This window comes from Leptodactylus fuscus, chromosome 6 (assembly GCF_031893055.1).
Source record: "Leptodactylus fuscus isolate aLepFus1 chromosome 6, aLepFus1.hap2, whole genome shotgun sequence".
Classification (NCBI taxonomy): domain Eukaryota; kingdom Metazoa; phylum Chordata; class Amphibia; order Anura; family Leptodactylidae; genus Leptodactylus; species Leptodactylus fuscus.
This window is the reverse complement of record NC_134270.1, coordinates 168931070-168949381: the sequence shown is the minus strand read 5'-3', so window position 1 is coordinate 168949381 and position 18312 is coordinate 168931070. Positions and strand designations below refer to the sequence as shown.

At 39.9% G+C, this 18312-nt stretch overlaps 1 protein-coding gene across 1 annotated transcript; it reads left to right on the top strand.

The window, feature by feature from the left end:
* The first annotated feature begins 903 nt into the window (after positions 1–903).
* LOC142210136 (transmembrane protease serine 9-like) lies at positions 904–17793 on the top strand. Its single transcript, XM_075279162.1, has 11 exons — positions 904–943; positions 2852–3008; positions 3226–3482; positions 6794–6933; positions 7058–7229; positions 12117–12139; positions 14035–14083; positions 15736–15892; positions 16484–16737; positions 17248–17384; positions 17575–17793. Exons 1-11 carry the CDS (start codon positions 904–906, stop codon positions 17737–17739), a joined length of 1551 nt encoding a protein of 516 aa, XP_075135263.1. The 3' UTR covers positions 17740–17793.
* The last annotated feature ends 519 nt before the right edge of the window (positions 17794–18312 follow it).

Here is an 18312-nt window from a genome sequence, read left to right as displayed (position 1 = left end):
GCACTCGGCCATTGAAGAGGAAGTAGTTGTGAGTTAAAAATTCTTAATAGACAAACAAAAACCATTAACCCTTCTATTTCTGAAAGCATTCTTACTGTGGCTTCCACACCTGCCTAAAACCTTTTCCCGGCATGTACTGTCCTATGTGATAATATTACTGACACCCTACTTGACGTGGTGAGGATACTGCTGGTTTATAACACTGCAGACCTTCTGTAAGGGGTGTGTGCCAAATCTATATCCTTTGTCCTTGACTTTGGTTGCACTTGTGTCAGAAGTGCCTGGGAAAAGCTCAGGTGGTAGCTTGTGGTGGTGGAGAGATAAATCCACTTGTGTGTCCAGGTATTAGTGATGTAGCGCTATAATCTAGGATTCAGCTCCAAGTAGAAATTCAGCCATTGTTCTTATTGAGAGCTGAAATATATTCAATACGTCATTTCAATAATTCATTATGGGATAGAGGAGTTCGCCTCCTGCCCAGCTCCTAATATATAATAATGCTGCAGCTTGTCGACATCCTGAACTTCCTCCTGGCTCACTGTTGCCCCCTGCTGAGACATTTCTGCAAAGAGGAGTGGGGGAGGGAACTGACAACTGCTTTGTGCCCCTTTTCAAGACCAGAATTTCGGTTGTCACTTTTAACTTCAGCTCCTTTAAGCAATTTTCTGCCAATCGCTATGCAGGAGGAGGAACGTCATGCAAGAAACCTCATAGGGGTCACATTAGTCATCTTCTGGCTCCTCCACCAATATAAAGCCTGTGACACTAATGGCAACAATTCTGATTTCTTCAGCCTGTGGGATCTCCTGCTCCGACTATGTTAATAATGTTAATAATTCACCACATAAACAAAATCTCTGGTTAAATAGGACAGTACTAGTGCAATCTCCTCAGTCGTCAGAGATGGTTTTACTACTTTTGGCAGTTCTGCTGGGGTCGGCAGGTGAGACGGTTACAGTATGGGGATACGGTTATACTATATGGGGATGTAGAGGAATTACTATAGGATGTCAGGTCATTGTACAGAGACCCTAACCCCAAGGGTGCACGTACTATATGTGCTACATGTGCAGCTTTACCGGTGCTCTGTGAGTAAAGGAGCCAGGCCCTGCAACTGTAAGGTGGTGCAGATACACAGCTTGAACATTTAGTATGTTGTACAGGGAGGGGTTAAACCCCAGTCCTGACTGCGCCTGTAGCTGGAGTGCAGTGCTAGTGAGGCTGGTGCACTACAACTGGGCTCATTAAAATTTATTGGTTACGTTATGTCATGTGTTACGTGTACTTGCACTATGCTGGATGATATATTGTATGATGTACATGCTCATGTGGTTTTAAAGAGAACCTTTCACCACCTGCAACAAGTCTGGCTCTTTTACATCATTTATTAGCTGATTCTGGAACATTTGGAACTTTTTCTCTAAACCCCACCGTTCCTGAGCAATCAGTGCTGTTAGTTTTGGTGCCTGATATACTGTTTAGGCTCTGTACTGTCAGGAGGGCGGTGCCAGGTAGGAGGAGGAAAGGGGTGTCATTCTGAGCTCCGATACTGGCTGTCTCTGATTGGAGCTCTGAATCACACCCCTGTCTGACATCACAGAACTTGAAGGGGTTTTCCGGGCAAAAAACCTTTAACAAAAAAAAAAAAAAAAAAAAAAGTCTGTTAGTGCTATTAATGGGTTAATAAGTGCACCCAAATACCTTTATCAGTGTTTTGAGGGATTTCTGGGTTTCGCTGGGAGCTTCTGGCATCCTCTGCCTTTGTTTACATGGGTAGCTTCCTGCTCTCTTATCCTACAACTACCATGATGCCTTGCTCTTCGCTCAGATTTCCCCCTCCCTCTCTCACATCCCCTCCTTGTTTCTCTAGCTAGCCCACGGACTACTAGCCCTATGTAACTAACTAACTAACTCACTCAGCCCACCCCCACCCCATCATACTTAGCTGTCTTCCTATCCAGATCTTCTGGGCATCGGAGATCCTTCTATCCTTCTCTTCTCCTCGTCTGTCGGCCCCTGCGCAATAGAGCCTAAGTGTGGCACTCTGGCTCTATGGCGAAGGCGCAGGCAGAAGTGAAGGAGGTGATGACTTGTGCCCAGAAGATCAGGACATGAAGACAGATAAGTATGATGGGGTATGGGGATGGTAGGTAGCATTTGTGATGGGGAAATGTACCAACACCAGAAAATCAGACAATGTGCTTTGGTCAGTCATATGACTGCCCCAGCAACCTGGGCAAATATAAATTTGTGATAAAGTACGTTAGTTAGAAGTTACACGGCGGAAGGCGTTTAGTTTAGGGTTAAATTATCATTTTATCCCAGACAACCCCTTTAAAGTGTAACTAAACTTTAGAACTTTACATAATATTACATAATATACTTTCTTAACACATTTTATCTCCTTTGTGTGAAATCCTGCATTTTTTTACTCTCTCCATTGCTGCTGTTGAGAGATGTTCGTGCCTCATTTTCTCTCCATATTACACAGCCCTGTACTCCATACACAGTAACATTCAGTGAGAGGCAGGAACAGCTCTCAATACAAAAACAAGGGAAAGAGTGAAAAAAAATGCAGGATTTCACACAAAGGAGACAAAACGTATGTATAAAATTGATTGTCACAAATACTGCGGGAGAAGTTGTTTGTTACCCCCAAATGATGCAACCCTCAGACCCAAGACAAGAGAGAGCTCAATATTAAAGGGTTATAGGTTAAAGAATCTAGGCTTCCTGATATCCTAGGGTGAAATATATATAATACACAGTAGACAATAGAAATGTCAGTCCGTAACGTGACCTATGATATTCCGTCACCTGAATATTATCTTTATCTGTGTACTTTTACTAGTGAAGTCCCAGTCCTTCGAGCGGATTATAGGAGGAGAGGAATGTGTCCCTCATTCGGTGCCGTGGCAGGTGGCCATCTATTTTTTTGATAAATTCATGTGCGGAGGAACACTCATAAATGAATACTGGGTTTTGACAGCCGCTCACTGTTACTTCACGTAAGTGTCCTGTTCATCAATTTTTATCTACAGACTCTTTAATAAGGAGTATACACCAAAAGCCTGGACCTTGAAAACAGAGGGTTATACTTAGCAATGACTGATGTAGCAGAGCTGAGTTCATGGTTCAGGTTATTAATGATATAGATGACTTATCTGCAGCCCAATGAAAATCTACATCCAGATAATCTAATATTATGTTTTGTATGGTCAATAGGAACATCCAGATTCGCCTTGGAGTACATAATCGAATTGAATCTGAAGGAACAGAGCAATTTACATATGCTGAGAAAATATGTCCTCATAAGGATTTCAACACGAGAACGTACGACAATGACATTATGCTCCTGAAACTGGCGTCACCAGCTATACTAAATGAATATGTGCAGATTATCCCATTGTGCTCCACTGAGTCATTGGAGGAGGGTACAAATGGTCTAATCTCAGGATGGGGGTCAACTACTAGTCCTGAGGGTAACTAAAATTATACAGACTATTCAACGATGACAGCACAAAATTATAACTATGTCAATAGTGTTCATTTTGTATACCATATACTATAATACTGCCTCCTATGTATAAGAATATAACTACTATAATACTGCTCCTATGTACAAGAATATAACTACTATAATACTACTCCTATGTACAAGAATATAACTACTATAATACTGCTCCTATGTACAAGAATATAACTCCTATAATACTACCTCCTATGTACAAGAGTATAACTACTATAATACTACCTCCTATGTACAAGAATATAACTACTATAATACTACTACTATGTACAAGAATATAACTACTATAATACTGCTCCTATGTACAAGAATATAACTACTATAATACTGCTCCTATGTACAAGAATATAACTACTATAATACTACTCCTATGTACAAGAATATAACTACTATAATACTGCTCCTATGTACAAGAATATAACTACTATAATACTGCTCCTGTGTACAAGAATATAACTACTATAATACTGCCTCTTATGTACAAGAATATAACTACTATAATACTGCCTCTTATGTACAAGAATATAACTACTATAATACTGCCTCTTATGTACAAGAATATAACTACTATAATACTACCTCCTATGTATTAGAATATAACTACTATAATACTGCTCCTATGTACAAGAATATAACTACTATAATACTACTTCTATGTACAAGAGTATAACTACTATAATACTGCTCCTATGTACAAGAATATAACTACTGTAATACTACTCCTATGTACAAGAATATAACTACTATAATACTACTCCTATGTACAAGAATATAACTACTATAATACTACTCCTATGTACAAGAATATAACTACTATAATACTACCTCCTATGTATAAGAATATAACTACTATAATACTGCTCTTATGTACTAGAATATAACTACTATAATACTGCTCCTATGTACAAGAATATAACTACTATAATACTACTCCTATGTACAAGAATATAACTACTATAATACTGCCTCTTATGTACAAGAATATAACTACTATAATACTGCCTCTTATGTACAAGAATATAACTACTATAATACTACTCCTATGTACAAGAACATAAATACTATAATACTACTCCTATGTACAAGAATATAACTACTATAATACTGCTCCTATGTACAAGAATATAACTACTATAATACTACTCCTATGTACAAGAATATAACTACTATAATACTGCTCCTACGTACAAGAATATAACTACTATAATACTGCTCCTATGTACAAGAATATAACTCCTATAACACTGCTCCTATGTACAAGAATATAACTACTATAATACTACTCCTATGTACAAGAATATAACTACTATAATACTACCTCCTATGTACAAGAATATAACTACTATAATACTACTCCTATGTACAAGAATATAACTACTATAATACTGCCTCCTATGTATAAGGATATAACTACTATAATACTGCTCCTATGTACAAGAATAAAACTACTATAATACTGCCCCTATGTACAAGAATATAACTACTATAATACTGCCCCTATGTACAAGAATATAACTACTATAATACTGCTCCTATGTACAAGAATATAACTACTATAATACTACCTCCTATGTACAAGAATATAACTACTATAATACTGCCCCTATGTACAAGAATATAACTACTATAATACTACTCCTATATACAAGAATATAACCACTATAATATTACCTCCTATGTACAAGAATATAACCACTATAATACTACCTCCTATGTACAAGAATATAACTACTATAATACTACCTCCTATGTACAAGAATATAACTGCTATAATACTACTCCTATGTACAAGAATATAACTACTGTAATATTGCTCCTATGTACAAGAATATAACTACTATAATACTGCTCCTATGTACAAGAATATAACTACTATAATACTACTCCTATGTACAAGAATATAACTACTATAATACTACCTCCTATGTACAAGAATATAACTACTATAATACTACTCCTATGTACAAGAATATAACTACTATAATACTACTCCTATGTACAAGAATATAACTACTATAATACTACCCCTATGTACAAGAATATAACTACTATAATACTACCTCCTATGTACAAGAATATAACTACTATAATACTACTCCTATGTACAAGAATATAACTACTATAATACTACTCCTATGTACAAGAATATAACTACTATAATACTACTCCTATGTACAAGAATATAACTACTATAATACTGCTCCTATGTACAAGAATATAACTACTATAATACTGCTCCTATGTACAAGAATAAAACTACTATAATACTGCCCCTATGTACAAGAATATAACTACTATAATACTGCTCCTATGTACAAGAATATAACTACTATAATACTACCTCCTATGTACAAGAATATAACTACTATAATACTGCCCCTATGTACAAGAATATAACTACTATAATACTACTCCTATATACAAGAATATAACCACTATAATATTACCTCCTATGTACAAGAATATAACTACTATAATACTACCTCCTATGTACAAGAATATAACTACTATAATACTACCTCCTATGTACAAGAATATAACTGCTATAATACTACTCCTATGTACAAGAATATAACTACTGTAATACTGCTCCTATGTACAAGAATATAACTACTATAATACTGCTCCTATGTACAAGAATATAACTACTATAATACTACTCCTATGTACAAGAATATAACTACTATAATACTACTCCTATGTACAAGAATATAACTACTATAATACTACCTCCTATGCACAAGAATATAACTACTATAATACTACCCCTATGTACAAGAATATAACTACTATAATACTACCTCCTATGTACAAGAATATAACTACTATAATACTACCTCCTATGTACAAGAATATAACTACTATAATACTACTCCTATGTACAAGAATATAACTACTATAATACTACCTCCTATGTACAAGAATATAACTACTATAATACTACCTCCTATGTACAAGAATATAACTACTATAATACTACTCCTATGTACAAGAATACAACTACTATAATACTACCTCCTATGTACAAGAATATAACTACTATAATACTGCTCCTATGTACAAGAATATAACTACTATAATACTGCTCCTATGTACAAGAATATACCTACTATAATACTGCTCCTATGTACAAGAATATAACTACTATAATACTACTCCTATGTACAATATTATAATTACTCTATAGAAAGCAATATAATGAAATTTCAATACTTTCTGGACATTGTTATGTTATATACACTCTCTGCATTGTCTTCCTATTAGATACCTACCCCGATGTGCTGATGTGTCTCAACGTTACCACTTTTTCTGATGACAGCTGTCGGCAGTTCTATGAAGATGGCAGCATTACAGACAACATGTTCTGTGCTGGAGACCTTGAAGGAGGGAAAGATTCTTGCCAGGTAACATTGCCCTTTTTTCCCTTCCCTCTGTGTGCATGTCAAGAAAATTTGGCTTTGAGCAGCGGCACATCTTTACCAGTGACAGAGGCAGATCAACAAATCACCTTGTTCTCCTCTCACATAGGGAGACTCCGGGGGTCCGCTGGTTTGCGGGTCAGAGTTATGTGGGATCATATCATGGGGAGATCCAGTCTGTGCACAACCCAATAAGCCTGGAGTCTACACCAAAGTCTACAACTATCTGGAATGGATTAGCCATGTGATAGAAACTGAAGATCCGGAGGTGTGTAGGGACGGCTAACAGGAGCGCCCGCCATACAGAACACTGGAAACAACGGCAATATGAGACCTGAAGAAAATCAAGATCAGTGTCACTAATTTGTATTAATGGAGATTACATGTAAAAATCAAAATAACATATATTAATTAAATTATACTATAATAAAATATGTAAACACATGAAAAAAAAAAAATAAATAAATAAAATATATATATATATATATATATATATATATATATATATATATACAGTGCCTTGTGAAAGTATTCGGCCCCTTGAACTTTTTAACCGTTTGCCACATTTCAGGCTTCAAACATAAAAATATCAAATTTTAATTTTTTGGGGAAGAATCAAGAAGTGGGACACAATTGTGACGTGGAACGAAATTTATTGGATATTTTAAACTTTTTTAACAAATAAAAAACTGAAAACTGGGGCGTGCAAAATTATTCGGCCCCTTTACTTTTATTGCAGCAAACTCACTCGGTTCAGGTCAGTTCAGATCTCTGAATGATCCAATGTTGTCCTAAATGACTGATGATGAGAAATAGAATCCACCGGTGTGTAACCAAGTCTCCGTATAATGTACCTGCTCTGTGATAGGCTCAGCGGTCTGTATAAAGTGCAGAGAGCATCATGAAGACCAAGGAACACACCAGGCAGGTCCAAGATACTGTTGTGGAGAAGTTTAAAGCCGAATTTGGATACAAAAAGATTTCCCAAGCTTTAACCCCTTAAGGACACAGCCCAAAAGTATGTTAAGGACCAGGCCTGTTTTTTCAAAATTGACATGTGTCACTTTAAATGGCAATAACTTTGAGACGCTTTAACTTACACAAGTGATTTTGAGAATGTTTTCTCGTAACACATTATACTTCATGTTAGTGGTAAACACTAATCAATATTTTTGTATTTACTTATTAAAAAAATAGGAAATTTGATGGAAATTTGGAAAAAATTGCAATTTTCAAAATGTGAAATTCTCTGCTTTTCAGGCAGATAGTCATACCGCCCAAATATAGTAATAAATATTATCTCCCATATCTCTGCTTTATATCGGCATCATCTTTTGATTGTATTTTAATTTATTTTGAACGTTACAAGGCTTACAAGTGTAACAGCGATTTTCCAGATTTACAAGAAATGTAACTATGTTTGTTTTGTTTGTTTGTTTTACACACTTTATTTATTTATTTTTTAAAACTTTTTTACATTTGTGCTGTAAGCACACTAGAACCTGCGATCAGAGAGGATCGCTGGTTCTATACTAACTATAGACTTGCAATACACGTGTATTGCAGTCTATAGAGGAAGCTAGCTATGCAGATGCATAGACTAGCTTTCTCTCGTCCCAGCATCCAAGGGGTTAACCCTTCCCCCATCGGGGCTCGCTCCCATGGGGGGAGGGATTAAGGAGCAGCGTGTAGCTGTAAATTACAGCTCACACAGACTCCTTATGCAGCCGGCAGCATGCTTTATAGCCCGGCCAAACCCCTAGGGTGCCATGATCACTATGGATCATGGCACCTTAAGGGTTAAACAGCGGGGGTCGGTGCAATCACCGTCCCTGCTGCTACAGGGGAAGCCTGGCTGTCAGATACAGCCGGCCTCCCATGGAGATCGCACGGGCTCTGCTTCTGAGCCCGTGCAATCTCAATCACGTACAGGTACGTGGGAATGCGGGAACTAACCACATTCCCTGACGTACAGGTACGTGATTTAGCGTTAAGGGGTTAAAGATCCCAAGGAGCCCTGTGCAAGCAATCATATGGAAATGGAAGGAGTCTCAGACCACTGCAAATCTACCAAGACCCGGCCGTCCCTCTAAACTTTCATCTCGAACAAGGAGAAGACTGATCAGAGATGGAGCCAAGAGGCCCAGGATCACTCTGGATGAAGTGCAGAGATCTACAGCTGAGGTGGGAGAGTCTGTCCATAGGACAACAATCAGTCGTACACTGCACAAATCTGGCCTTTATGGAAGAGTGGCAAGAAGAAAGACATGTCTCAAAGATATCCATAAAAGTCTTGTGTAAAGTTTGCCACAAGCCCCCGGGGAGACACCAAACGTGTAGAAGAAGGGGCTCTGGTCATATGAAACCAAAATCCAACATTTTTGTCACAACACAGCTCATCCCCCTGAACACACCCTGATCCCCACTGTCACACATGGTGGGGGCAGCATCATGGTTAGGGCCTATTGATGGGAAGATGGATGGAGCCAAATACAGGAGCATTCTGGAAGAAAACCTGTTGGAGTCTGCAAAAGACCTGAGACTGGGAGACAGATTTATCTTCCAACAAGACAATGATACAAAACATAAAGCAAAATCTATAATGGAATGGTTCACAAATAAACGTCTCCGGGTGTTAGAATGGCCAAGTCACAGTCCAGACCTGAATCCAATCGAGAATCTGTGGAAAGAGCTGAAAACTGCTGCTCACAAACGTCTCCATCCAACCTCACTGAGCTCCAGCTGTTCTGCAAGGAAGAATGGGCGAGAACTTCAGTCTCTCAATGTGCAAAACTCATAGAGACAAACCCCAAGCGACTGGCAGCTGTAATCGCAGCATAAGGTGGCGCTACAAAGTATTAACGCAAGGGGCCGAATAATTTTGCATGCTCAATTTTTGAGTTTTTTTCTTTGTTAAAATTTTTTTAAATATCCAATAAATTTCGTTCCACTTCACAATTGTGTCTCATTTGTTGTTAATTCTTCTGCAAAAAAATTAAATTTTGATATCTTTATGTTTGAAGCCTGAAATGCGGCAAAAGGTTGAAAATATCTATCTCCTATCTATCTCCTATCTATCTATCTATCTATCTATCTATCTGTCTGTCTATCTGTCTATCTCCTATCTATCTATCTATCTATCTATCTATCTCCTATCTATCTATCTATCTATCTATCTATCTATCTATCTATCTATCTCCTATCTATCTATTTATTTATCTATCCATCTATTATCTATCTATCTATCTATCTATCTATCTATCTATCTATCTATCTCCTATCTATCTATCTATCTATCTATCTATCTATCTATCTATCATCTATCTATCTACTATCTATCTATCTATCTATCTATCTATCTATCTATCTATCTGTCTATCTCCTATCTATCTATCTATCTATCTATCTATCTATCTATCTATCTATCTATTGATCTCATGTCTATGTATATCTATCAATTTATCTTTCTATCTATTTCATATCTATGTATTTAGCTACTATCCATGCATTTGTATCTATCTCGTATCTATCGTCTATATATATTATCTATTTATCTAATCACGGTCATGTTTTTCTCTGTACAATAAACTTGATACATATTCTGACAGTCTATGTGTGGCTAATCCTGTGGTTCTTTTGGCTTCATGTCCTTTACTAGTTTGGTCATGAAATTTTATCTCTGCTGGTCTTGTACACATTAGTTGTACAAGTTTTCTATTGGTTTGTTATTGTTTGTATCAGAACAATGGACAATCAGACTGCTAAAATATTGGTTACATATAGAGCCTTACAGACTCCATTGACTCTAAGGGGGTTCGTCAGGTGTCCACTGTTTTCAAACTATAGCCCTAGCTATACCCAGACTTTATATGACATTTGAAGCAGTTTTCCCCTGCACAGTCTCTATTTCTAATGCTTAGTTGTCCCTGAGCTGGTCAGTGTAGATTAGCTGATATAATGTCTTCTATAGACAACACATGGTGAGAATGAGATTCTGCTCCCTAACTCTCTCACTCACTCACTCTCTCACTCACTCACTCACTCACTCACTCACTCACTCACTCACTCACTCACTCACTCATTTAGACACAGTAGCACCGTATAGGACACTATAGAGAAGTGGTAAATAAATCACTCTAGTGAGATGGAAAACAGCGCCCTCTGTCTGTGCCTGTGTCTCTGCTTTTCTTTCACTAAGCTTTTCCTCCTTCACCTTTCCCTCTCCATAGACATCTATGGGTAGCTGTAATGTGATCCATCTGTTACTGTTGTTAGTGATCTGTACCTTTTAGAGTATATAGAGACTAGTAGCGTCACAGCAGGTGGAACACTACAAGTTGCAGATGACTTTTGTAGAATGTTCTGATGACATTGTATAACGGCTTAGTACATCCCTACCAACTGGACTGGACTGACCAGTTAAACAACTACATGCTCTGTCCATAGCCTTCACTGACATGTTAGAGGATGGTATATATATAATTTCCCTAATGCCCCACTGCTGTCTCAAAAGATAACACAACAGCAGGGATATGGGGGTAAATCAAATCCCACTAATACCCCCTAGAAGTTGCAATCTATCTACAGACTTGGGGTCCAACCACTGGGTCCCCCCAGTGATTAGGAGGACAGACTGAAAGCCCCCCTAAACCTCCTTGTGAATGGAGCACCAGTGCACGTGCTTGATCTGCCCTCCATTCACTGCTTTGGGGACTTTTGGTCTCCCATCCTCCTTGCTCAGGTAAGATGGTTGCTGCCACAATCATGTGCAAAAAATATAGTAAAAAAAAATAAAAAATCCATGATGGGAAAATGAAAACTGATTAGAAAAAATAAATAAATATAGCGATACCTTCCCTTTGATTCATCGTCATGGAAAATTTTGCAATTATTTTGATCGGACTAGTTGAGAAAGCAGCAGGTGGAGATCAGATCTGTCATACGGCTTGGCCAACGTCTCATTTACAGCTCTGAGGTCAATAAAAGTAAACAGGACAACGGATTGGGAAGCGGAAGTTTTTGGGTGAAGTAGGATCCTGTAGAATACATGAGAATTTTTTTTGTGGCACCAAGTAGGTGAGTATTGAGACATTGTCTACAGATGGAAGTCTCATTACTGGTGGAGAAGTCTTGTCGTGTTACTTTTCTATATACAATCTTTTTTATAGTACAAGAAGAAGGAAGAAGAAACGTAAGATTCTGCAGATATTGCTGATGGAGAAACATATTGGAGAAAGCTACAAATTCACTTTTACCTGTGTTCAGCATTAGCCCAGTAAATTCTACTGTACCACATCTAGTCTCTGTCACTGGTCTAGGTGTAGAGGACGTCTCCTTGTCACTGTCACCGACTTAGGAGTTAAAGATCCTTAGAAAGTTCTTTGTATTGTCCCTTCATGTATTTGTACATTGTTATTAGATCTCCCTGTAAATGTCTTTTCTCTAAACCGAATAACCCCAAGTTCATCAGTCTCTCCCTGTCCTCCAATCCACCCATTCCCCTAATACTCTTGGTCACCTTCTCTGCACTCTCTCTAGTTCGCTTACGTCTTTCTTGTATACTGGAGCCCAAAATAGCACACAATATTGTATGTGTGGCCATACCAGTGATTTATAATTATGTTCTAGTCATGAGAATCTAGACCTCTTTTGATGCATCCCATGATTTTATTTGCCTTGGCAGCAGCTGCCTGGCATTGGTCACTAAAGGTAAACTTGCTGTCCACCAAAATCCCCACTGGCGACTGTGATGCTTCCGATACTGACCATTAAGGCACCCCACTGGTGACTGTGATGCTTCCGATACTGACCATTAAGGCACCCCACTGGTGACTGTGATGCTTCCGATACTGACCATTAAGGTACCCCACTGGTGACTGTGACCTCACTAATGCTGACCCCTATGGCACCCCTTTGGTAGCTGTGACCTCTCCAATACTGACCCCATGGCACCCTACTGGTGACTATGACCTCTCTAATGCCATCTCCTGTGGCACCCAACTGGTGATTGTGACCTCTTCAATACTGACCCCTGTGGCACCACACTGGTGACTATGACCTATCTAATGGTGATCCCTGTGGCACCCAACTGGTGATTATGACCTCTCCAATACTGACCCCTGTGGTGCTCCACTGGTGACTATGACCTATCTACTGGTGATCCCTATGGCACACCACTGGTAGCTGTGGCCTCTCAAACACTGACCCCGTGGCACTCCACTGGCGACTATTACCTCTCTAATGCTGAACCCTATGGCACCTAACTAGTAAATGTGACCTCTCCAATACTGACACTGAGGCACCTCACTGGTGACTATGACCTCTCTAATGCTGACCCCTGTGGCACCCCATTGGTTACTGTGACCTCTCCAGTACTGACCCCTGTGTCACCCCATTGGTTACTGTGACCTCTCCAGTACTGACCCCTGTGGCACCCCATTGGTTACTGTGACCTCTCCAGTACTGACCCCTGTGGCACCCCATTGGTTACTGTGACCTCTCCAGTACTGACCCCTGTGGCACCCCATTGGTTACTGTGACCTCTCCAGTACTGACCCCTGTGTCACCCCACTGGTGACTATGACCTTTCTCATGCTGACCTCTGTGCCACTGAAATGGTTACTGTGACCTGTCCAGTACTGACGCCTGTGGCACCTCATTGGTAACTGTGACCTCTCCAGTACTGACTCTAGGGCACCCCACTGATGACTGTGACCCAGTCCGTATACTCCCATTAACAAGCACCCTCTGTTTCCTATCACTGAGCCACTTGTGAGTTTTTGTTATGTATCACAACTGGGATTGAAAGAGAGTACATAGATTAGCAGTGATGTAAGAAGCCTCCGAATGACATCAATGGAGAATTTCGGATCTGATAGATATGAAACATCAGGTGCCCAATAGTGACTACTGGCTGTATGTGTACATATATACTGTATTAGCAGCTGGTACACATTTCTCTGATCTGCTGCGCCTTCCCGGATAATCTGTAGAAACAGAGGGTCACTCAGTTAATAATTTATGGCCTAATCTCAGGTAGAAGAGAAAGAAGCGGAGTCAGAAGACGGAAAGTTCCTGAGCTCTTAGTACCGCACCATGATCGTACTGCTGGTGGCCGCTCTCCTGGGGACCGTCGGTAAGTGGACTACTAAGAAGAGCAACTGCGCTTATAATGTATTCACACTGGGTTACTCTGTGGCAACACTGACTTTAATGGGGGTAAAAAACTACACAAAATTCGGTTTTATTGAATGTAATTTTTTTCGGATGTGTTTACACGATCAGGTTTTTAGATGCAGCTCTTGAACCCCCAAACCAAAAGTGGATTTAAAAATAATAAAAAGAGACAGCACCCGATTTTGGCTTCATAAATCTAAAAGTGTACACATGCCCTGACCCTATTGCCACACGATGGGGAATAATGGCCATATGGTGGCTGGTTTTTATGGCTGTCAAATGGGCGCATTAAATTCAATGCATGTGAATAGGGGTTATTTACATGAACAATTATTGTCCGGTTTCAGGGATCCCTCAATATTCTCAAATGTATGAGGAGAAAACGGGCGCCTCTAGGGTGCAAAGCAGCCCTCATAAATGGACGATTGCGTTCTAGGATCCTCAGCCTTAGGATTTATTCCCATCATATTTGTCATACATGTTCCAGCCATATATTTTACACTCTGAACACAGACACTATCTATCTATCTATCTATCTATCTATCTATCTATCTATCTACAGTGTTGGCCAAAAGTATTGGCCCCCCTGCAATTCTGTCAGATAATACTCGTGTTCTTCCAGAAAATGATTGCAAGCACAAACTCTTTGGTAATATCTTCATTTATTTTGCTTGCAATGAAAAAACACAAAAGAGAATGAAAAAAAGTCAAATCATTGATCTTTTTACACAAAACTCCAAAACTGGGCCGGACAGAAGTATTGGCGCCCTCAGCCTAATACTTGGTAGCACAACCTTCAGACACAATAACTGCGCACAACCGCTTCCGGTAACCAGCAATGAGTTTCTTACAAGGCTCTGCTGGAGTTTTAGACCTTTCTTCTTTGGCAAACTGCTCCAGGTCCCCCCTGAGATGTGAAGGGGGCCTTCTCCAAACTGCCATCAAGAGATCTCTCCCCCTCCCCCACAGGTGTTCTATGGGATTCAGGGCTGGACTCATTGCTGCCACTTTACAAGTCTCCAGGGCTTTCTCTCACCACCATTTTCTAGTGCTGACCTGAAGTGTGTTATGGGTCCTTGTCCTGCTGGAAGACCCCTGACCTCTGAGGGAGACCCAGCTTTCTCACACTGGGCCCTACATTATGCTGCACAATGTGTTGGTCGTCTTCAGACTTCATAATGCCATGCACACGGTCAAGCAGTCCAGTGCCAGAGGCAGCAAAGCAACCCCAAACCATCAGGGACCCTCCGCCATGTCTGACTGTAGGGGGCATCTTCTTCTCTTTGAAGGCCTCTTTCTTTCCCTGTAAACTCTATATTGATGCCTTCTGGAAGAACATGAGTATTATCTGACAGAATTGCAGGGGTGCCAATACTTTTGGCCAACACTGTATCTATCTATCTATCTATCTATCTATCTATCTATCTATCTATCTATCTATCATCTATCTATCTATCTATCTATCTATCTATCTATCTATCTCCTATCTATCTATCATCTATCTATCTATCTATCTATCTATCTATCTATCTATCTATCTATCTATCTATCCATCCACCTGTTGTTCTATCTATCTATTATCTATCTAAGCCTGTCTATGTTTCACTCTAGTCTATGGACGCTCCTACAACCGAATTATTGGTGGTTACGAGTGTGTACGAAACTCTCAGCCATGGCAAGCCTCCCTCCATTATTTTGACCAGCATGCTTGCGGAGGAGTGCTAATAGACCAAAACTGGGTCCTGACCGCAGCTCACTGCCAGTTACCGTAAGTACTCCCACCCTTCAGTGGGTAAGAGTTAATGGGGACCTTCCCCAACATTCCCACCAAACACATCATATGTTATTATACAGGCATTGTATAGTAAAATGTATGTAAGCTTATGACAGTATTATGTGGGCACTGTGTGGCGGTATTATTTAGGCAGAGGTTGACACCATGATATATAACAACTATTATGTATATTTTATGGTGATTGGTAGTGCTTTATTTTTGCCTATTTCCAAAGCATAGGTCGTAGACCCCATAACCTCCTCCAGCTGTCCCAGTGTATCATCTATGTGTATAGACCGCGAGGACCACAAAGTTGTATCATATCAGCAGATATGGGCCGGACACATCTGTCCACATATAGATATCCTTAATCATGTGACACCTAAGCCCCACCCAGGGTTAGGAGATGATGGAAATGATGCCTCATTGGAGGCGGCTCAAAATAAAAACATATCTATGTTTTTATTACAGTTCACAATCCTAATCCTTATATTTGTCCTGCTGGGATGTCAAGGTGATATGAGATGACTGGAGTTCCCCTTTAAATGTACAATCTGTTAACTTGCTATATCTTGTCCTCCTTAGGAGTCTGCAGATTCGCCTTGGAGACCATAATATAGAGGAATATGAAGGGCCGGAGCAGTTCAACTACGCTGATAAAATATGTCCTCACAAAGGATTCGACCCGGTCACCTATGACAATGACCTCATGCTGCTGAAACTGGCCGTACCCGCCACCCTCAATGAGAACGTACAGACCATCTCCATTGGCTGCCCTGTACCCCCCGATGGGACCAGTTGCCTTGCCTCAGGATGGGGGTCCACTACCAGCCCTGAGGGTAATAAGCTCTTATATAGGGTATTAATGGTTTTCCATTGTATCCAATATATAGATTATTGTCGTTACTTTCCTCTTCCCTATAATCTGCCTATATCCTCATCTACTCTCTCTATATACGGCTAGTTATATTATATTTCTACCAGGTCTATAACACCTAAAGCATATGTACAACTTTTGTTGCTCTATATTCTTTATTAATAGAGATGAGCGAGTCGTATTCGATGGAATATCTCGCTCCCATAGGAATGCGTGTAAGCGGCCGAACACCAAGGGGATAAGCGCTCATCTCTATTTATTCACTAGTGTTTTGTTTGGGACGCAAATTTTGATAAGTACAAAAATTTCCTATTGGGAACGTCCATCATAGACCACCAATGTGCAAACTCTACTCCAACAAATATTGTACACATTTGGGGTATAGTTCTGGGAATTAGAGAATTTGCCCACCATTAACCCCTGATTCCTAACACGACCATGAAGACCTCTGACACATTTCCTATCAGTGCAGGAACCTACCCAGCTGCGTTGCGTTGTGTGAACGTGGAGATTGTTTCCGATGATATCTGCCGGAACGCTTACCCGGGGGAAATTACAGACAACATGTTTTGTGCTGGAGTAACAGAAGGCGGGAAAGACACCTGTCAGGTACATTCACAAAAACATTCCCTGATTTTGGAAAATTTTTGTGATCAGCAATGCAGAGTATTTCAGGAGATGCGTGTGGTGATTTTGCGGGGGACTTGATGATAAGCGTAAAGGCATCTGATAATGGGGACACCAACAGTAGTAGAGGCAGCATAGCCATATGGATAAGTTATATCCGGTTTTCTTGCAGGGCGACTCTGGAGGACCCCTAGTGTGTAACTCGCAGTTATCTGGTATCACATCTTGGGGTAACATCCCATGTGCCGTGGCCAATCGTCCAGGAGTGTACACCAAACTATGCAACTACTTGAACTGGATCCAAGACACGATAGCAAATGGCGACTGTCTCCCATAAATGAACTGTCTACAATATGGAAACCAATGGGAAGAACAAGTCTCCGGTGATCCAGTGAGGATCTAAGTAGGGGTGTGACCCTGGAGATCTGTTTATTACCAGTGATTACCGAACTATCGTTTAGACTCTTCGATTCTCCTAGTTGGTCTTGTAAAAACCTGAACCCGTTTGCAAAGCTTCTACTTCTATCAACAGTGGTTAGAGCCCTTGTTTTTCTAATGCAAAGTTCCAAATCCCCATTTATGCAAAAATTTGCAACTTTTTTTCCCGTGCCATGCACTTAAAATTGTAGAGGACATGGACAGAAACTACCAAATCTATGAAATCTATACCAGCTCCTCCAGATTCTGGCACGCAGCCACCGTGTTACAGAGCACATTACAGAGATAAACCACATTTCCGTAATGTCACTTTTGTATATTTGGAGAAAAACAACTTTGATATCTTAGGCATTTGGTGCACTGGGGGCGGGACTTCTGCTCCCGGGAGCATTGCTCTTGCAACTCAAACCCCTGCCACTGCCAAACTGTGCAGTAAAGAATTGATCCTCCCACTGCTTTGACATCACCCTTG